Source organism: Vombatus ursinus, unplaced genomic scaffold (assembly GCF_900497805.2).
Source record: "Vombatus ursinus unplaced genomic scaffold, bare-nosed wombat genome assembly UNPS02014797.1, whole genome shotgun sequence".
Lineage (NCBI taxonomy): Eukaryota > Metazoa > Chordata > Mammalia > Diprotodontia > Vombatidae > Vombatus > Vombatus ursinus.
The window spans coordinates 5972568-5993859 of record NW_020954575.1 but is presented as its reverse complement, the minus strand read 5'-3'; the positions used below and the strand labels follow the sequence as shown (position 1 = coordinate 5993859).

General features: G+C 44.5%; 1 protein-coding gene across 1 annotated transcript; it reads left to right on the top strand.

Annotated features, from left to right (window-relative positions):
* The first annotated feature begins 7473 nt into the window (after positions 1–7473).
* Positions 7474–20781, top strand: EPX (eosinophil peroxidase). Its single transcript, XM_027870534.1, has 13 exons — positions 7474–7552; positions 7776–7866; positions 8495–8670; positions 8887–9010; positions 9664–9793; positions 11112–11318; positions 13718–14033; positions 15228–15388; positions 17075–17330; positions 17664–17834; positions 19267–19504; positions 19772–19984; positions 20288–20781. The coding sequence occupies exons 1-12, from the start codon at positions 7474–7476 to the stop codon at positions 19971–19973; spliced, it is 2151 nt and encodes a 716-aa protein (XP_027726335.1). The 3' UTR covers positions 19974–19984; positions 20288–20781.
* Positions 20782–21292: the final 511 nt, after the last annotated feature.

Below are 21292 nucleotides of genomic sequence, written 5' to 3'. Positions count from 1 at the left end.
TCTATCTATCTATCTATCTATCTATCTATCTATCTATCTATCTATCTATCTATCATTTATCTATTCACCCCTGCCCCTGTCTTTCTCTAAAGGGCTACTGCAGGTGCCCTAATAGCATGATGTCATTTACCATCCCCTGGGTACTTGAGTCAACCTGATGTGGGCCATCCACTATACAGGCACTGAACCCTTAAAGCATATATGTCTTTAGCATCTACTCCAGCCTTAACACAAAATCAGCTCTCTCTCTCTCTTTCTCTGTCTCTCTGTCTCTGTCTCTCTCTCCCTCCCTCCCTTTCTCTCTCTCTCTCTCTCCCTCCCTCTCTGTCTCTCTCTCTCTCTCTCTCTCTTTCTCTTTGTCATTGTCTCTCCATCTCTCTTCCCTCTCTCTATGTCTGTCTCTCTGTGTCTCTTTTGAGACTAGGTCTCCCTATCTTGCTTGACACAGAAGCTTTAACTTGCTCAATTTTCTGACCAGGGCTAGTTCTGTAGGCTGCCCAATGGTCCTCCACTCCCAGGAGTTCACCACATATATTACAGACAGTGCAAACACCCAATCAGCTTGAGTCTGACTGAAACTCAGAACTCCCAAAATCAAAGGAGTCACTAGCCTCAATTTCCCCTAGTAGTAAGGATTACAGGCATACACTACCCCACCTGGCTCTCTCTCTTATTCGAAAGTAGATCAGAAGTTCACGTAGGTATCCGAGGCATTCCCAAGACTACTGGCTAGCCAGCAGTCAAAAGCATTTCACTACTGTGACCTTTTAGCATCACATTTTCAATGCATATACGAGGTCAAGAGTTAGTCTCTTGAGGCTCTCTAGTAATTGTTTAGGTTTCTCTGAATCAGTCTTGTGCTATCTTTGTAGTTGTGATGTTTTCCAGGTATCAAAGACTTCCTCTCCAGGTAACAAATGGGTCATGTGACTATAACTTTGATCACTTGAAATTGACTAGCTTCTGCAGGAACAAAATTAATGCATCTAGGATAAGAACGGAAGCCAAAATATATAAGCACCTAGAAGTCTGATTATATGAAACCAAAAAGCTTCTGCACAAATGGGTCAGGTGCCCTTGAAAATAGCTTTCATTGTCTATGGCCTGCTCCCTGACCCTGAGTTGTACATTGTAAATGATATTATATCTCATAGTCTGAGCCAATGCATGCTTAACCCATCTACAGGTGTTGCTGGCCACTAGCTTGATGTTATTCAACAATGAAAAATAAACTTTTGGCAGTCTTAGACTTTTCCTGGGAACATAAGAGTTCCACCCAGCACCACTGGACATTTGGGGGAAACTCCAAGACCCCTCTGCTTCTCAGAGAACTGCTATCTCAATCTCCCAACTCTGTCCTTTTGGTAAGTGGCAATGACTAGTACAGGGCTTTAATGAATGTGAATTTATCCAATTAAACTCAGTTCAAACCTCATCCATTAATAAAACTTCATCCTGTTGCCTTGATACTATATTTCAATACACTCTCATCCCTCAAGCAGGGAAAACCAGAATTAATCATAGAAGCATGGCCTGAGTATTTACAGTTTCTGTCTTCATGACCAAAGAAGTAAAAGAAAAGGAATAAAGTGAAATATATATTAAAATAATTGTTGCTAAGGCTATATACTCACAGTTCCTCTGAGAATTAGGTATCATTTACCAAGCTTGCTAAATGCACATCCCAAGCCCCAGAGTTAATAGATCCATTTCAGGTGCATAGGCTCAGCTCCCCTATAAGCCACTCCTATTGGACATGGGCAAATATTTTCAATGTGGTAGCTAACAAATGTCCCCAATGTTTTCCTACTCATAGCCTGAGCATCCTCCATCTATATTCCTACTAACAGACTCCAGCAAGTTCAACGTCCTGATCAGTGCGTTGGAGGAAGGGCTCAAGAATCTGCTCCTGATGCTGTTTCCTCATTGGATGAACTTTATGAGATTCTCACTAATGCAATAGTTGAGTGGGGTCAAGCTCAGGCCAGATTTAGGGAGAAACTCCTCAGGTTACCACTCCTCCCTTTCCAACTTGAACCACTTGGGTGTGAATTCCTTGTGTGTTCACATCATTTCGGACACTGGACCAGTCTCCATCATTTTTTGGACATCCTAGGTTTAAGGGCAGGGCTGACTTGAAACACAGAGCCAATGGCTTTTCAGGTGGGATATAGATGTATAACCCCTGTCACATATGCATTAACACGATGCGGCCCAAAGAGGAGGGCATTGATGCTGGGGTCATTGGCTATTGAAAAGTAAACCCTTTAAGGAGTGTCTCAGTGGATCATAAATATGGGAAAAGGACCCACATATATAAAAATATTTATAGCAGCTCTTTTTGTGGTGGTAAAGAATTGGAAATTGAGGGGATGCCCATCAACTGGGGAATGGCTGAACAAGTGGTCGTATATGAATGTAATGGAATGCTATTGTTCCATAAGAAATCATGAGCAGGCAGATTTCAGAAAAACCTGGAAAGACTTACATGAACTGATGCTGAGTGAAGTGAGCAGAACCAGGAGAACATTGTACACAGTAACAGCCACGTTGTGCGATGACTAACTTTGATAGACTTAGCTCTTCTCAGCAATGAAAGGATCTAAGACAATTCCAAAAGACTCATGATAGAAAATGCTCTCCACATCCAGAGAAAGAACTACGAAGTCTGAATGCAGATCGAAGCATAATATTTTCTCTCTCTCTCTTTTTTTGTTTGTTCTTTCTCGTGGTTTTTCCCTTTGGTTCTAATTTTTCTTTACAACACGGCTAATGTGGAAATACCTTAAATATGAATGGACATGTATAACCTATATCAGATTACATGCCCTCTTGGGGAGAGGGGAGGGTAGAGAGAGGGAAAAATTTAGAACTCAACATCTTATAGAAGTGAATGTTGAAAAATAAAAATAAATAAATATATCTATATATATCTATATCTGTATCTATATATTTATCTCTGTCTGTCTGTCTACCTGTCTATCTATGAAGTATCTCAATGGATAAAGCTCTAGATCTGGAGTCAGGAAGTTCTGAATTCAGGTCCTACCTCAGACACTTACTAACTGTGACCCTGGGGAAGTCATAACCTCTGTCTGCCTCAGTTTCCTCATTTGTCAAATGGGGTGATGTGAGGGTCAAATGAAATAGCATTGGTGCTGCATAGTGCCTGGCATGTAGAAACTACTTAATAAATACTTTCTTCCCCTTCTCTATAACAGGCCTAGAACTAAAAGGGAGATTCAGAGGCCATCTGTTCATTTAACAGACAAGGAACCAAGGACCAGGGAGTTAAACGGCTTGGCCGTGGTTACCCAAGCAATAGACATCAGAAACAGGATTTGAACCCAGGCCCTCAAACTCCAGAGTCAATGTCCAATAAATCAATAAACATTAATAAGCATCTACTGTGTATAACAGGCACTATGCTTAGCATTGGGGAAAAAAAGGAAAAGACAGTTCCTGTCCTCAGGGAGATTACAATCTAATGCTCTTTCCATGACACCATAACTTTCCCCCCACAACAAGCTTTTTACATCTCCCTTGATCTGTCCTGATCTCAGCATGAAGGCTTTAAACTTTCTCCCCAACTCCTGATCAGTTCTTGGGTCTTAGGAACTTATTTCTAAATTCTTCCTTTGTCAGTTATTTCTTTGGGAATCTTGGAATGGCCCAGAGTCCGAAGCAGTTCACTATACCTGTGAAGGTATAGTGACTGTATCTTCGACCTTCTTCCTTTTTGCGTGCATTGTTTGATATATTATGTCCCCTCAAAAGAGTCCACAATAAAAATATATATGTATATATATTATATGTATATGTATATATGTACACATATTATATGTATATATATTATACATGTATGTATACATGTATACAACATATATTACATGTTTTAAAACTTAAACTAAACTTAAATTTACAAGATAAATTTAAATTTAAATTCATAATCTAAACTGGTTTCCATTTACTACTTCATTTAAGCCTCACAATAATCCTATGATTGTGAGAACAGCTGGTATTATCCCCATTGGACAGGTACAAAAGCTGAGGCCTAGGTACATTAAATACTTTGCCCAAAGCCACAGAAAAAGTCATTGGCAGATGAAATGGCTAAATCAGTTGTGACAGTTAGATGCAATGGAATGTTATTTTGCCATAAGAAATAATAACTTGTGAAGAATCCAGAGTAACATGAGGAGACTTGTACGAAGTAATGCAAGAGAAAGTTTGCTGAACCAGGAAAACAATATATACAATGACTACCACAATGTAGGACAAGGAAAGGACAAAAAAAAAATAAACAAATAAAACTGAATGCTGCGGAGTTATAATGACCAAGAAACTTTGTCCCAGAGAAGAGTTGAGAAATTGTATTGTTCCTTTCCTTCCAGAGGTGGGAGATCATGGGCATCGAATAATGCATATACTGTCAAACACAGTCAATAGGCAGGTTAGCTTTGTTGAACTATCTTTTTTTTTTCTTTTTTAAAATTCTTCATTACAAGGGATGGCTCAGTGGACAGGAAAGGAAGGAGAGATATATTCAGAAAATAATTCTGGGGTCAACATGAATGATATCAATAAAAATTTGAAATGAAAATAAAGAAAATGACAAAGAGAAAAAATGTCTTTGGAGGAGCTGGGACTAGAACCCTGGGCATCTGATTATTCACTGAAAGTTCTTTCCTCTGCACCATGATAGCCCCCAGGTAGGGGTGAACTGGTCCATGCTTCTTACTTGCTATAGAACTTCCTTGTGCTGAGCAGAGCTGAATGTGAGCTTTGAAAGCCCTAGAAAGGAAGTCCTGGACAGGCCATAGGTTGGTCATACCATTTTCTGGCCTTCTTCACTTTGGGGCTGTCTGGTTGTCTTAACTGTCTGGACAGTGGGTTAGTATCAGACCTCATCAGTCAGTTTTCCTGATCCTATGTGGGGGGCTAACAGATTACTCCCTGCCCCCCTCCCCAACTCTTTTCCAGGGAGAAGGGCCTGAGGGCTAGAGATAAGAAGATAAGATTAGGGTATACTCTACCCAGTTGGACGTTTCTTATGAAAGTGGGTTGCAGAAACGAGTATTTCAAGAGAGAGGCTGAGAAGGCTAGTAGAGTGGGGATGGGATGGTGCTTTTTGGAAAGGGAGGGGCAGATAAAGCTGGCACCTAGGGCAAATTCGGTTTGAGGGGGCTGTGGAGGCATAGATTGTGGGCCAAGGGATCCTTTCTTAGCCTCCTACTCATCCCAGGCAATCTTATCTCTTCTCTCCCTGTGCAGCAGTCAAGCCCCTGTTCTTGGAGGGTCCAGGACCCTTTTCTTCTGGGGGACTACGGGCAGTGTGTTGCTTGTAATCTGCCCTTTGTCCCTGGGTTGCCCAAGAGCTCAACTGCCCCTCTGCCCAGGATCATACCTAGTTTAGAGAAGCTACATCTAGCTCACCAGTGGAACCTGTCTTCACCTATTCGTCATCTCGAGATGAACCCACTGGAGTCTACTCACACTTCAACAAAAAATCACGCCCATGTCAGAGCCCTGGGTCAAAGCCCCAGGGGTCCTTTCTTAGATTTAGCTCTGGTGTCAGGGATATCTCCAGGTCACGATGTAAAATGAAGCTGAAACATATGTTCAAGGGGAGGAAAGGGTACAAGGCCAAGTTCCCCTCCTCCCCACAAACCCATGTCCAGCTCCCTGGGCTTTGTCTCCCCAAGAGCTGACTGCCTACAGCTGTTAGGGGTAGCCAGGGAGGGAGCTTCGTGAATAATAGGAGTAGGGGTTCACAGCCTGAGTTGGGAGGGAGAGGCAAAAGAGGAAAGTAAATGGAGGCATTACCAATGGGGCTGGGAAATGTAATGGAGGAAGCATTGGATATGACATCAGAGAACTGGGTTCCAAATTCAGCTCTACTAACTATTTGATTGATCTTGAGTAAGTCACTTAAATATCTTTCTGTCTCAGCTTCCACAACTGTAAAAGGAGGTAGGAGGCCTGGATGAGCTCTAAGGACCCTTCCAGTTTTAATTGTGTGATCCTACAATCTTAGTGGGCCTGAGAACAGGGGGATGGCGCCAGACAACAATCCCAGTGAAAAAGGGAAGGCCCAGAGCTCCACCTCGAAAGGAGGGGCTGCCTCAGACCCCACCCAGAATCTCCTCCCCTGCCCCCAACCTAGAGAACTTAAAAATCCCTACCAAGAGGACCCCTCAAGAAGGAGCAGATGGAAGGTAAGTTATGGGAACCTCCATTTTCTGAAGGGAATTTGGGGTTAGGGCAAGGAGGGTGGAGGGGTTGCCCTCCTTGGGAGTAAGGTGAGGGACAAGTGTCCCAGCAGAGCCCTTGACACATTGGTAAGATCCCAGTTGGGAGACCTGGATATAAGTGTTTGCTCTTTTGACTAGCCATTTGACCCTAGCTAGTGAGAAAATTTTATCTCAATGAGCCTCAGTTTGTCCATCTGTTAAGTGGGGATGATAAAATTTGCACTCTATGTCACAAGGTGGCAGCGAAGAACAAATGAGATAATGCATATGAAGTGTTTTATTAACTTTAAAGTATATCATGATGGAAGTGTTGTATTATTGTTGTTGAGTCATTTCAGTTGTGTCTGACTCTTCGTGACCCCATTTGGGGTTTTCTTGGCAAAGATACTGGAGTGGTTTGCCATTTCCTTCTCCAGCTCATTTTACAGATGAGGAAACTGAGGCAAACAAGGTTAAATGACTTGCCCAGGGTCACACAGCTAGTTAGTGCCTGAGGCCACATTTGAACTTAGGTCTTCTTGATGCCAGGCCCAGCACTCTATCAATTGTGTCACCTAGCTGCCTCATCATTATTCTTGTAACTAAAGTAATAATATGTAATTATGTAAAAGTAATATAATATGTAATATTATAACATAATATGTAATAACATATAATCGCGTAAAAGTAATACCATGTCACATTATAATATAATATGTAATAATATGTAATCATTTAAGAATAACCAATGAGCTGTGAGACCTTGGGTGAATCATTTGCCTTTTCTTTCTCATTTTGCTTTTAATGTTCCAAATTCAGAATCCTATTGATATCTGCAGTCAGGAGAAATGTTCTAATGGCTCATCACAACAATCATTTTGCACACGTTTTAGTCTCTTGGGAACTGTTTTTTTTTTTCTTGTTTTGTAATTTTGCAGAGTAGAAGTAGTTCCTGGCTCGTGAAGAGAAATTCACAAGTGTCCAGCTATGGGGAGAAGCAGCCGTGGGGGGTGGGAGTGCAAGTAGGGTGGCAGGACGGCTGGAGTGGAATTCTAAGCCTAGGGTGAGAATCCCAGCTCCGCTCTGTGTTCTCGAACTCTCTCAGCCTACAAATCTACTCATTTGTAAAATAGGTGATTTCTAAGGTCCCTTCCAGATTTAGATTCTATGATCCCTTGCTTATAACTTGGTATCCTTAAATGAGGCCTCTGATCCTAGATTGGGGGTGTCTCTTTCAGATATGAAGCTGCTTCTGCCCCTCATGGGGCTTCTGGTGATGTTGACTCTGCCCCAGGCCACAGAGGGCACTACCTCCACTGGTAATTAGTCACTTGGACACCAGAATGGGGTGGGAACGGAGATGAAGGAGGGCCCCAACACTTTTCCTAATGTGTGTCTCACATTTTCTTGGGGAAGAAGGGGAGACAGGGTCCCAGGCCAAGATCAGAGAGTCTAAATCCCAGGGTGGGGAGTAGAGGCAGTGGCTATCCATGGGACCTGACCTCCTTCCTCTCCTTTATTCTCTGGACATCTGGACATCAGTGGCTGGTAAGGTGGAGACCTCAGTGGTCATGAGCTGCATGGAAAAGGCCAAGCAACTTGTGGACAGGGCCTACAAACAGACCCAAGAAAGGTGAATAATACTTTTGCACAGTAATTGGAATCAGGAGGGAAGAGGAGAGCAAGAGGGTCTGGAGGAGGGATGGAAAGGAGACAGATATGGCAGAAAGACAGATGTAGAGATAGCAAGAATGAGACCATGACTCAAGCTGAGGCCATCACCATGTCCATGTCCCTTCCTTCAGACAGGATGCCCTCCAACCTCAATCTATGAAGTCTACTTCTATTTGGGAAAAAAAAAACTTGAACAGGAAGTACCTGACTTTGCCCACATGTCTGTCTGTTTATGCCCTGGTCTGTCTATCTATCCATGCCCCTCCCCTCATCCTGGAGTGTTGCTCAGGCCTCTGCTCCCCCTTCCTCCTCTCCCTGCCTAGTGGAACAGTGGATAGAGCACATGGGAAGACCTTAATTCAAATCTGGTCTCAGACACTTACCAGCTGTGTGACCCTGGACAAGTCATTTAATCTCTGCCTGCCTCATTTTTCCTCAACTACAAAATGGGGATAATAATAGCACTTCCCCACCCCTGTGGTTGTGAGGATTGAATGAGATGTTATTTGTAAAGCACCTGGCACAGAGTAGGTGCTTAATAAATGCTTATTGCCTCCCTCCCTCTCTCCCCTGCTATTTCTGGTCAGCATAAGGCAGCGGCTTCAGAATGGAACTGCGAGCCCCATGGACTTCCTGGCCTACTTTAAGAGGCCAGCAGCTGGGGCCAAGATGGTTATAAAAGCTGCCGATTACATGCATGTGGCCCTGAATCTGCTAGAGGAGAAGATTCAGTCTCAACACCCAGGACCCTTCAACTTTACAGGTTCTGCCCTAATCCAGCCCAGCCTCTCCCCTTCCCTCCTGCAGTCCCATGGACTTTCCCCACCCACCACCCCAAGGTGACAACGAGCCAGAAGCCTCAGGAAGTAGAGGCCAGTGAGGGAGGGGCTAGCAGGTGTTGGGGGAACTAAGGGAAAGATTGGCTGGGTGGGAAAGAAGGATCTGGCCCCCCAGCCCCTCCTCTCCCTGCCCTGCCCAGATGTGCTGACCCCATCCCAGCTGGACCTGCTGTCCAGTGCCAGCGGGTGTGCCTCTCACGAGGAAGAAGTGAAATGCCCTCGAAGGAGCAAATACCGCACCATCACCGGGAGATGTAATAATAGGTAAGGGAGAGGGAAAACTAGCAGAAAGCCAATGGGAACCCCCAGGACTGCTCCCTAAACTGCTTTTCCAGATACCCTTTATGTGCTATCCATATTAGAATGGAAGCTCCTTGAAGGCAGCTTTGGCCTTGATATATTGTGTTGTGTGGAACAGTGAGGTGGCGCCATAGTGCACAGAGCACTGAGTCTGGAATCAGGAAGCCTTGAATTCAAACGTGACCTTAGACACTTCCTAGCTACATGACCCTGGACCAGTCAATTAACTTCTTTTGCCTCAGTTTCCTCATCTGTAAAATGGGACTAATAATAGCACTTACCTCCCAGTATTGTCATGAGGATCAAATGAAACTAAAAACAATACTTAACAAATAGGTATCATACTTAACAAATGTTCCATCTGTTCTTTCCCCAACAACTCTCTTTTCCCATACTGTTGGTAAAAAGGTCTTAGCTCTCTTACTGACCCTTGATCTTTTCTCTTCATCTCATTCCCCTCCTGTCCACCTCCCCTAACCATAACATATGTATATATATAATATATATGTATATGCACATGCACACATACATGCATACACACACCTACATGCACATATCCATCCATCCATCCATCCATCCATGCATACATACATAAATGCGTATATTATTGTTTCCAGGAGGAAACCTTGGCTAGGAGCATCTAATCAAGCCTTGGCCCGTTGGCTGCCTGCAGAGTATGAGGACAGAATCTCTCTCCCTTATGGTTGGACCCCTGGGAAAAAAAGGAATGGATTCACTCTCCCACTGGTAAGGCTGAAGGACAGCTAGAGCCTTGTTAGCTCTGCAAGACTTAACTTCTTCTCCTAAACACCTGATAGGTTCAGTCCCAGCCCACGGATTCCCATCCATTTCTTTCCTCTTTTCTCTTCCTTTTCAGAGTCTAGTCTAGCAATATAATAATAGCTAGCATTTATAGAGGGCCTTAAAGTTTGCAAAATGCCTTCTTTACAAATATTATCTCACTGGATCCTCACGATAACCCTGGGAGGTAGGTGCTGTTATTATCCCCATTTTACAGATGAGGAAACTGAGGCTGGGAGAGTTTAAATGATTTGCCCAGGGTCACACAACTATGAAGTGTTTGAGCCTGGAGTGGATCAGTCTGGGGATCTCCGGGACCTGTTGGCCTATTGTATAAAGGAGAAAGACTAAAAAGGCTTTGTCTTCAGGAGCAAGGGTAGGAACTCACTCCCAGAGGGGAGGTAGAGACAGGAAGGAATCCAAAATGAAAGCTGCTTCTTGCAAGATGAGAGCAGCAAGCACAGCTGATAATTAGGAATTTTTGCACCGGTGGCAAGAGGCACACACAAAAAAAGTTTTCACTTTCAAACAGGCAAGACACACTCCTGAGACATGGGGGGGGGGGGCCTCACTCCTATGGCTCATCTGGTAATTTCCACTCTAATACATTGCAATCTAATCAAATTCATTTGAATTCAATAAGCACTTATTAACCATCTACTAGCACTAAAGATATAAAGTCAAAAATGAAAAAGAGTTCCTGTCCTCAAGGAGCTTATATTTTAGATTTAGTGATATGGAATATCAATCTAATTGATACTATCTAACACATTGACAAGGTGTCTAGTTGGTGAGGTCTGGTACCTATTCTAGCACTCAGGAGAGGGATTAGAGTTAGAGGAGAAGATTTCCGAGTCCCTGGCAAAGAGATGTTAAGTGAACCCACAGGAGGCTGATAAGATTATATTGAAAGAGAGTCTAGAGAAAGAAGGCCTAGGGTAGAGCCTGGAGTTACATAGCCAGGATTAGGGAAGGTGCATTCAGCAGAGGAGGCTGAATAGGAGTTGTCAGACATTCTAGAGGACCAGGAGGAAGCAGTGTTACAAAAGCTAAGGGAAGAGAGAGTACCCAGACACACATGGGACTTCACCATACTTGTCCCACCTCAGTTACAGCTCTGGGGTCAAGGAAAAGACTGCAGATTCATGAACTCAAGATCAAGCAATCCAGCTTTCTCTACTTCACTCCAGGTCCTACCTTAAATCTTGGGAGGTTCTGGACAAATCATCAATTCCATTGTCCTAACTCGATCTTTTATGTTCAGGTCCGGGCTGTCTCCAACCAGATTGTCCGCTTCCCTCAGGGAAAGGTCACCTCGGACCGGAATAGGGCACTAATGTTCATGCAATGGGGTCAGTTCATTGACCATGACTTAGATTTCAGCCCTGAGTCTCAAGCCAAGGTGGCTTTCACCAAGGGGATCGACTGTGAGAAGAGCTGTGCCCAGATACTCCCTTGCTTCCCTATCAAGGTATGGTTATCTTGAGGATAAAGAGATAATACAATGCAGGCCTAGCTATTGACACCCTTCTGTGGTCAGTGCTGTTTGAGGCCTTCACAGAGCTGAGGGTGCTGAAGAATATAACATAGCCCTTGCTATGAGGTAGCTTCTAGTCTGGTTTGGGAGACAAGAGATAGAGGTGTAACAGGGAGGAAATAATTCAACACTGTCTATGATCCATTCAATTGGTCAGTCTATGAGCACTCCACTCTGTGTCAGGCACTATGCTAGGCATTGGAAGTACAATGAGAGAGTCATGCAAACGAAAATGTCCCTGGCCTCAAGGAGAAATATACATAATACAGGAATACAGCAATATACATGTACATATATATATATGTAATTGAGTATATTTAAAATGTATAGAAAATAAAATACAAGATAAAAATTTTGGGGGAGTGGGAATCACTGGTAGATGGGAGATGCAAAAAGCCTTCTGAGAGCAAGTGTAGCTTAAGCAGGGTTTTGTAGGAAACAAAAGATTTTCAGAGACAGAGTCAGCTCAAGTCAACAAGCACTTATTAAACACCTACTATATGCCAGGCACTATGCTAAGTGCTAAGGATACAAAGAAAGGCAAAGGATAGTCCTAATTCTCAAGGATCTCACAGCCTAATGCAAAGCAACTCTGTACAAACAGGATATTCTGTTGTTTAGTCGTGTGACGCCTCTTCATAACCCCATTTGGAGTTTTCTTGGCAAAGATGCTGGAGTGGTTTGCTATTTCCTTTTCTCACTTATTTTACACGTGAGGAAACTGAGGAGAACAGTTAAGTGACTTGCCCAGGGTCATACAGCTAGTAAGTGTCTGGCCAGATTTGAACTCAAGAAGATAAGTCTTCAGGACTGGCACTCTCTCTACTGTGCCACCTAGCTGCCCCTAAATAGGATATATACGGGGCAAATTGGAGATAATCTCCAAGGGAAGACTCTAGCATTAAGATGAGCCCAGAAGGGCTTCTAGCAGAAGGTGGGATTTTAGCTGGAACTTGAAGGAAGTCAGGGAAACCAGAAGGTAGAGGGAACAGTCAGTGAAAATGTCTAGAGTCTGGAGATGGAGTGAGGATCAGCAAGAAGGCCACTGTCATTGGATCAAAGAGTACGGGTGGGGATAAGGTGTAAGGAGACTGGAAAGGTAGGAAAGGGAAAGATGACAAAGAGCTTTATGAGCCAAACAGAGAATTTTATATTTGATCTTGAAGGTAATGGAGAGTCACTGGGGTTTATTGAGTAGGGATGGGGCAGAATCACGATCAGACCTGCTCTTTGATAGCTGAATGGAAGATGTACTAGAATGGAGAGAGATTTGAGGTGGTGAGACCAACCAGAAGGCTGTAGTCCAGGTATGAGGTGACAAGGGTCTGTACCAGGGTGGTGGTGGCATCAGCACAAGAGAAAAGGGGACATATCTTAGAGAGGCTTCAAGAGTAGAATTGACAGCCTTTGGTGACAGATTTGGGAGTGAGGATTTGTGGGTGACACCTAGATTGTGAGTCTGGGTGACCATGAGGATGGTGGTGCCCTTAACAATAATAGGAAAGTTAGGAAAAGGGCAGGGTTTTGGAAAAAAGATAACGAGTTCAGTTTTTGGACATGTTGTGGTTAAGAGGCCTATGACATCCAGTTGAAGATGTCCACTAATCAAAGATGTGTGACTAGAGGTCAGAAAAGAGATTAGAGTTGAAGAATTAGATCTGAGAATCTTCTACATAGAAATGATCATTGAATTCATGGGAGCTAAGGAGATCAACAAGTGAAATCGTATAGGGGAAGAAGAGAAGAGGGCCAAGGATGGAGCCTTGGGGGACATTCATGACGTGGTTGAAGATCCAGCAAAGGAAACTGAGAATGAAGGGTGAGGCAGGTAGGACGAGAACCAAGAAAGAGCAGATAGAGACAGAGAGAAAAATAGAGACAGAGAGAGAGAGAGAGAGAGAAATCTTGTAAGACAGTGAGCAAGCATCAACAGGTATTATCATCCCCATTTTATACGTAAAGAACCTCAGGTTCAGAAAGGAAATTTGCCAATTTGTCAGATGCAGGATTTGAACCCAGGACTTTCCTGTCTCCAAGTCCAACAAATCTTTCCACTACACTCTACTGCCTCTTGGGACCTCGCTGCTAAGTCATTTCATCTCTCTAGCTCTGAGTTTTCTCTAAAATGAAGGGGATGGACTGGATTTAGCTTTTAGGTTCTTCTGGTTCTAATGTTCTATGAGAAGGGTAAGATTGAGTTAGAAAGGCAGCCATCCTAGAGGAGGTGAGTTTTTAGCCAGGTTTTTAAGACAGAGACAGATGACAGAGAAAATGGAATCTTTTGTTGAGAGTGAAAGCAGAATCCATTCTTCTCCACCTTCTTCTTTCTATAGATCCCACCAAACGACCCTCGCATTACTAATCGGAAGGACTGTATCCCTTTTGACCGCTCTGCACCTGCCTGCCCCAGGAAGAGCTCTGTCCTCAATCAGCTCAACACACTCACCTCCTTTTTGGATGCCAGCATGGTGTATGGTAGTGAGGATGCCCTTGCTGTCCGGCTCAGGAACACATCCAATCAACTGGGGCTGCTGGCCGTCAATACACAGTTCCAAGATAATGGGAGGGCCCTTCTACCTTTTGGCAATCTCCAAGAAGACCCTTGCCTGCTCACTAATCGCAATGCTCGAATTCGCTGCTTCCTGGCAGGTCAGGCACATGGGCTTGGGAGGAAGGACTTGGGAGCATCCATAAGGAGTTGCCAGGCCTTTAGGGCCATTGCGACAAAATGAAGGAGCTGCATTCTCTTCATTGGTATAATTATCCTACAGGTTTTAGTCCTGTCATTCAAATCTTTGATGTCTTTGAGATTCAGGATGGTGAATGAAAGCAAATGTAGTAAGATGGAAAGAACACTGGGTCTGGAGTCAGGGTACTTGGGGGGCAAATCCTGGCACTGTATCTTCCTATGTGAGCTTGGACAATTCATTTCACTCCAAGCTTCAATTTCCTCATATATAAAATAGAGGGTTGGATGAGATGATTTCTAAGGTCTCTTCACATTCTTAATACTATATATCTCTTATTTTTACATATAGTAGGATTAAAGGGACAGAGGATAATGTCCCCAGCAAGAGAAAATAATGTACAGATTTGCTGGAGCACTTTATGTTTGCTAAACTATGACTATTACCCTATATAGAACTTAGTTATTAAAATAGTTCCATTTCACAGCAAAAACATAAGGAACTAACTAAGGCACTCATCTACTACTCTTTCCCTTCCCCATCTGTACAAGGATATAGACCAGGTTCCCCACCTCTGGTATAGACATATGTATTTATTTTTATCCATATCTCTTTGTTTCTTGCCCTGTGTCACTAGAGAGAACAGAATCAAGTCATCAAGTCTAAAAGTCTGAGAAGAGTATAGACTGCTGTATAGCAACTTCAAGTGGGGGACACATTATGATTCACTGGGACTTCACAGTTAGTCAAGGCTTCAAAACTCATGCATGTCCATTTTTACCACAATTTCTCCTAGGTGTAGATCTAACCTCTGGTTCTTCTCACATGTTACATGAAAAAGATTTCTCTTCCAGAATCTAGGCTCCTAGATTTTGCCTGAATACACAGAGCCAAGCTCTTCTCTAACCTCTTAGGACCCAGGCCATGAACACATTGGGTATAGACTTGCCCTCAGAAATCTACTTTCTCCTTCTTTCAGACCCCCAGGGTGTGGTGGAAAGATCCTCACTGTTTAGCTGGAGAAATAAAGGCCCAGAGAGCCAGGAGCTTGCCTGAGATCACAGAGCAAGTTTCAGGCCTGAACAAAGCACCTCCATTAGGCAATGAATGTTCTTGGGAGGGGTCTGATGGTTATCTGAATTTTGGGTTTTCAAAGGTGACAGTCGAGCAAGTGAAACCCCCAAACTAACAGCACTCCATACCCTCTTTGTACGGGAACACAACCGATTGGCTAGGGAGCTGAAACGACTAAATCCCCGATGGAGAGGAGAGAAACTGTACCAGGAGGCCCGGAAGATTGTTGGGGCCATGGTCCAGGTAGGTACTGCTAAGTGACCACCATCTTCCCCTGGGGTAAGATGCCAAGGTGATTCAAAACGGAGATTACAGCTCTCTTTCATAGCCTGGAAAGGACTTATAGGGAGGATATATCTAACCACCTAATTGGGTCTAAATGGTAAAGGGGTCAAATGAAACTGTGTTATGGTGGCCTAGTACAAAAATATCGGGTTAGGAGCCACGAGACCTGGAGTTCTAGACTCATATCTGCCATTAACTTCACTATAGGATCTTTTCCCCATGGAAGGTAATAAATCCTTTCAGGGTTGGAAAAGATGACAAAAAATGATTATAGGTGTGGAGGTTACTTTGCTAAGAAGAAAGTGCTATCCAAATGGGAAAAGGAATGGTTCAAATTGTTTTTAATTTTTCTCCTAAATTCCACTCTTCTTTCTACCTTCCTCAGTTCTGTCAAGGGTATCACAATCCCCATAGTCACTGAGGTTCAAGACCTCAGAACCCTTCATTTTAATGTAACTTTTATTTTATTTTACTTTTAAAAATTAACAAGCATTAATTTTCACTCTCCATCACCTCCCTCCCCCATCATGGAAAAGAAAAAAAAAGTCTTTTAACAAATTTGCCTCATTAAGCAAAACAAATTCTTGCATTGACAATATCCAAAAATGTATGCCTCCTTCTGTACCCCGAGTCCATCACCTCTCTATGAGGAAGTGAGTAGCACTCTTCATCATCAGTCCTCTGAAAGTGTCCAAGTTGCTTGTCATCACAGTGCTGTTGTTGTATAAATTATTCTGGTTCTGCTCACTTCACTTTGCATCAGTTCATATGAGTCTTCCCAGCTGTCTTTGAAACCATCCCTTCTTTTATTACACTCATGTATCATGTGTTCAGTCATTCCCCAAATGATGGATACCCCTTTAGTTTCTACTTCTTTACCACCATAAAAAGAACTGCTATATTTTTAATAGATGGGACCTTTTCTCCTTTCTTAGATCTCCTTGGGGAATAGGCCTAGTAGTGGTATCACTGAGCCAAAGGTGGTCAGTTTAGTGACTTAGGGACATAGTTTCAAATTGTTTTATGGAATGGCTGTGCCAGTCCACACAATGGACCAAGAGTACATCAGTATGCCAGTTTTCTCTCAGTCCCTCCAACATTTGTCATTTTCCTTTTTGACAATCCGATGATAGGCACTCGGCACCTCTCACCTGAATTATTTGCCTCTTAATTGGCATCCTTGGCTTTAAGTCTCTCTACTCTTCAATCCAACCTCCACACTATTGCCAAAATACTATTCCTAAAACAGGGGTGTGACCATGCCACTCCCCTGCTTAACAAGTTCTCCTAGCTCCCCCTTGCTCCTAGGAATGCCCTCACTCCTCATGTCCTCCTCTTAGCATCTCTACCTCCTTCAAGGCTCTATTTCAAGTGCTCTCCCTCACCGATTCCCTCAGGATATTCTTCACATTTATTTCATATATAAATATTTGTTATTTACTTATCATTGTTTCCTTCCCAAACAGCATAAGCTCTTTGAAGGCAGGTAGAGTTTTGTTTGTCTTTCTATCCCCAGCACCTAGCACAGTGCCTGAGACATACATGGTAGGCATTTAAACACCGGTTGAACGAAAGATTGAATGAACAAATGAATTCTGGGAACAGGAAATGGGAAATCACTCCCCTGGCTGTCCTCTCTTCCAGATCATCACTTACAGAGACTTCCTCCCCCTGGTTCTGGGTCGAGCCAGGGCCAGAAGAACTCTGGGTCGCTACCGGGGTTACTGTTCTCGAGTGGATCCTCGTGTCTCTAATGTCTTCACCTTGGCCTTCCGTTTTGGTCACACTATGATCCAGCCCTTCATGTTCCGCTTGGGCAATCGCTACCAGTCCTTGAAATCCAATTCTCGAGTCCCTCTCAGCACTGTCTTTTTTGCCAGCTGGAGAGTTGTAAATGAAGGTAATTATGATTATCAGAGCTCTCTGTTCTAGGGGGCAGGTGGGGATGGGCCTCCAATGAGCAAGATTCAGTGCATCATGCACACCTCTTCTGTCTGAGAGAATGCAGACGAGGTCTCCCCCAACACCAGTGGGCGTATGTACCACTGCCCTCCACTGTCTAACCCTCCCTCCCAAGAAAGTTTTCTCTCCAGCTAAGTGAGACTGGACAGGTGATGGATAAGGTTTTTGGATTACTGTGGCTACAAATACTAGTGAGGTCCCTCTGACCACTGCTGCCCCCAGGAGTAAGGTTTTTAAACATCCGTTCCTTTCAGTATTTGTTCTCTCCCAGGCGGAATTGACCCCATTCTCCGAGGTCTCATAGCCACTCCAGCCAAACTGAACCGCCAAGATGAGATACTGGTGGATGAACTCAGAGACAAGCTATTCAGACAGTTTAGGCGCATTGGGCTGGACTTAGCTGCTCTCAACATGCAACGCAGCCGGGACCATGGTCTCCCAGGTGAGGGAACTAGACCGTCCTTATGTCCATACTGGGCTCCAAAAGGCCACGACAGGATGGGAGGGGCTTTGGTGTCTGGGCTAGCTCAGGCAAAGACTTTCTCCCAGGATCCCTCTTCTCCTTACCAGTAATGTTCTATCTGACTTTCAGGAACTCAGTACTTCCTAACTCAGGATGCTTAAAGAGTTGTCATCAAGGGGCTCTTTCCAATAATTCCATAATTCTTTCCAAAATGCACAAAGGGTGGTGTAAGTAGCAGGTCAGACCTTTCTTTGGCCACTAATAATGTTGGGGCAGCCTGCTGAGCTCCAGCATCAGTTTTGTCCAGCTCCAACCTAGGAGGGACGGGGAGAGAGACAGAGAGACAGAGACAGAGAGGGACAGAGAGAGAGACAGAGACAGAGAGGGACAGAGAGAGTGAGACAGAGAGAGAGAGAGAGAGAGAGAGAGAGAGAGAGAGAGAGAGAGAGAACAAGAACCTCTCCTCCACCTAGCTTATTGGTGGCCTGTGTTGGAGAAATGAGGAGATGTAGCTGTTTGGGTCCCCTTGAGCTATAGACCCAGGAGGGAACCTCAGTTGTTTCCTGCTTCTTCCAGCTTCCCCTCTTCCCCCAGCTGAACTCAGAAATGTTTTTCTAATCCCCATTCTTGTAGTTTCTCCAGGCCTTCCTTTGGCTAGCCAGGGCGGCCTTCTTTTGTTTCTTTGGAGGCTGAGTTGTAGCTCAAGCGGGAATCTTTGCCCCAGGTTCATGCATCCAAGCAGTTGCCCCAGGGAAACACTGGATCCAAGCCTGGCCTAGCCAACTTCTCCCAAGTGCGTTCTGCTGGACTTTGACCCTTGGGAGCTGAACTTGTTAGATTCAAGTAGTCAGGTTATCATCAGATATATCCACAGCTTGGAACAGTGGGAAAGTAATGGATTTGGAGTGAGAGAGCCTGTTTTTATGGTTTAGCTCTACCAGTATGTGTGACAGTGGACAAGTCATGTTACCATGAGTGTACAGTCTCTCAATAGTAAAAACTAGGAGACTGGATCAGATTAATTCCTTCCATCTCCATGATGCTAACGTTGCAAAACTCAGTTTGTCTTTGACCCCTCCCATCTACATTATCCTTTATGACCAATTACCTAGCAGCATAATGGTCATTAGGCATATGGCTGTAAGTCAGGTGAACCTGACTATATATTGTGATTACACAAACGGCTGCCCATATTTGCACATGTTTATTGCATAGAAATGTGAATGTTCACAATTTAATGAGACCAGCCAGACTTGTACAAGGTGCCTGCACTTTCTGGAATAGTGTGGTCCGTACTGGAAGGCAGGGAGCTCTGTGGTCTAGCCCAGAGCTGGATGACCAAAACCTGAGAGTGAAGTTTGGTGGGAGATAAAGGGGGTGAGACTGGAACTGCTCCTTTCTATCCCCTTAGGGTACAACGCTTGGAGACGATTCTGTGGGCTCTCCCAACCCCGAACTTTGTCCCAACTTGCCCGGGTGTTGAAGAACACCAGTCTGGCAAGGAAGTTCATGCGTCTGTATGGGACTCCTGACAACATTGACATCTGGGTTGGTGCTGTTGCTGAGCCCTTATTGCCTGGGGCCAGAGTAGGGCCCCTCTTGGCCTGTCTTTCTGAGAACCAGTTTAGAAGAGCAAGAGATGGAGACAGGTAAGTGGTCTTTATTTGAAGGGAAGAGGAAAGAGAACACTAAAATTCTCACCTAAGAATTAAAGTGAGGAATAAGTGCTTTTGATGCACCTCCTTTCTTTTGAACCGGAAAGACCAGGGCAAGCCCAAACTGAGATTCTGGCCCTCGGGTGGGAATTCCATCCAAGAACAAATTTCCCACCTCCACCCCTGCCGCAAACTTTGCCTTCAGGGTCTTGTGTGGTTGCTCCCTCCCACCCTGCCCTACCACAGCCATTTTCTTCGAAGGTTCTGGTGGCAGAATCGAGGCGTCTTCACCAGGAGGCAGCGCCAGGCCTTGGGGAGAATCTCCTTATCTCGAATTGTCTGTGACAACAGTGGTATTACTACCGTCCCCCGGCACATCTTCAAGGCCAATATCTACCCAAAGGGTTTTGTGAATTGTAAGAAAATCCCTAAGTTGAATCTCTCGGCCTGGAGAAGCAGATGAGGACCGTGCAGGTAAAAGGAGCACCTCCATTCTTAGGGTTTGGAATCTTCCTCTTTCCTAGTGAGCTGAGTACCCAGGCTTCTATGGGGGAGGGAAGGCCTGAGATTCACACTCCTTGTGGGATGGCGGGAGAAAATCTCCCCGGGGTTTACTGACTACTTGGTTGTGCCCTGGGGTTGCTGTTTGTCAATTCCAAGATCTCGGGCTTTGGGTGAGAGGTCATCTCACCCTGGGCTTTGTTACAAGACATTCAGGCTGCCTCATTTCCTTTACTGACCGGCTACATTTTCAATCGCTTCTGCTTGTTCCCACAGAAGTCCATTCAAGCCTCCTCCCTTGGCCAGAAGGAGTCGTGGGGACAGGGCAGTCAAAGGCATCCAAGAAGACCACCCCTTTCTCTCCGTAGTCCCACCTTTTGCTGATGCTTTCATTGGCTTCACTCTCAAAGCCAAGCTTACTGCTTGGGATCGGCAGTGTGAGTTCACTGGCTACCATGTGCCAACCCACCTCAGATGCCTTCTGGTACCAAGCTTTCACCCCGGGCTCTCAGCAGCGTGGGCCTGAGAAGTCACATTAAGACTCACAGCTATGGATCCTGAACCTGCAGAAACCTTGGGGCCCCAGGCCAGAGATGGAGTTGGCAGTGGGCTCCCTGGCCCTGAGGTAGAAAAGTCTCTTTTTCTAGATCTCTGAAACTCAGATATCTCAGAGTCCCACAGATATCTGCAAGAGCCCTCCTTTGGGGCTAAAACAGATTCTTGGCCAGTGGGCCAAGTGTTACATCCTGCTTCTGCCAATAAAGCACTGCTGAAAGCAGAACTGTCGCTGTTTGTGTGCTTGGGGAGGGACGTTCTCATAATCTACTCCAGAGGAGGCTGGGGTGGGGTGGGGGTAAGGGAGAGAAACAGTTAAGAAGAGAGAAAGGGAGGGGGAAAGAGAAAATTTATTAAGTGCTCCCTATGTGCTAGACACTAGCTAAGCACAGCCTTTGGTTAAGGTGATATGGCCAATCTCTTATTCTTGGAAAAAGCATAGAATGTTTTACTTTCTATGACTTAGGGGCTGATTTAGCCAGAGGAAGGTGGTTCAAGGCCAAGAGCATTATGAGTGGTTGCTACTGTGGATATTCCCTATCTTTCACTGAAAGAGAGTTGTTGCACCTTTTTGTCTATATGCCCCCTGAGGAACAAGCCCACTAGGAGACCCTCTGAAGAATATCATAAGTAGTAGGATGAGGAGAAAGGAGTTGAATCTCTTAAGCAAGGCTAGTCTACCATATCACGTAGTTCTGAGAGAATATGAGTGTCCCAGCAACCTGG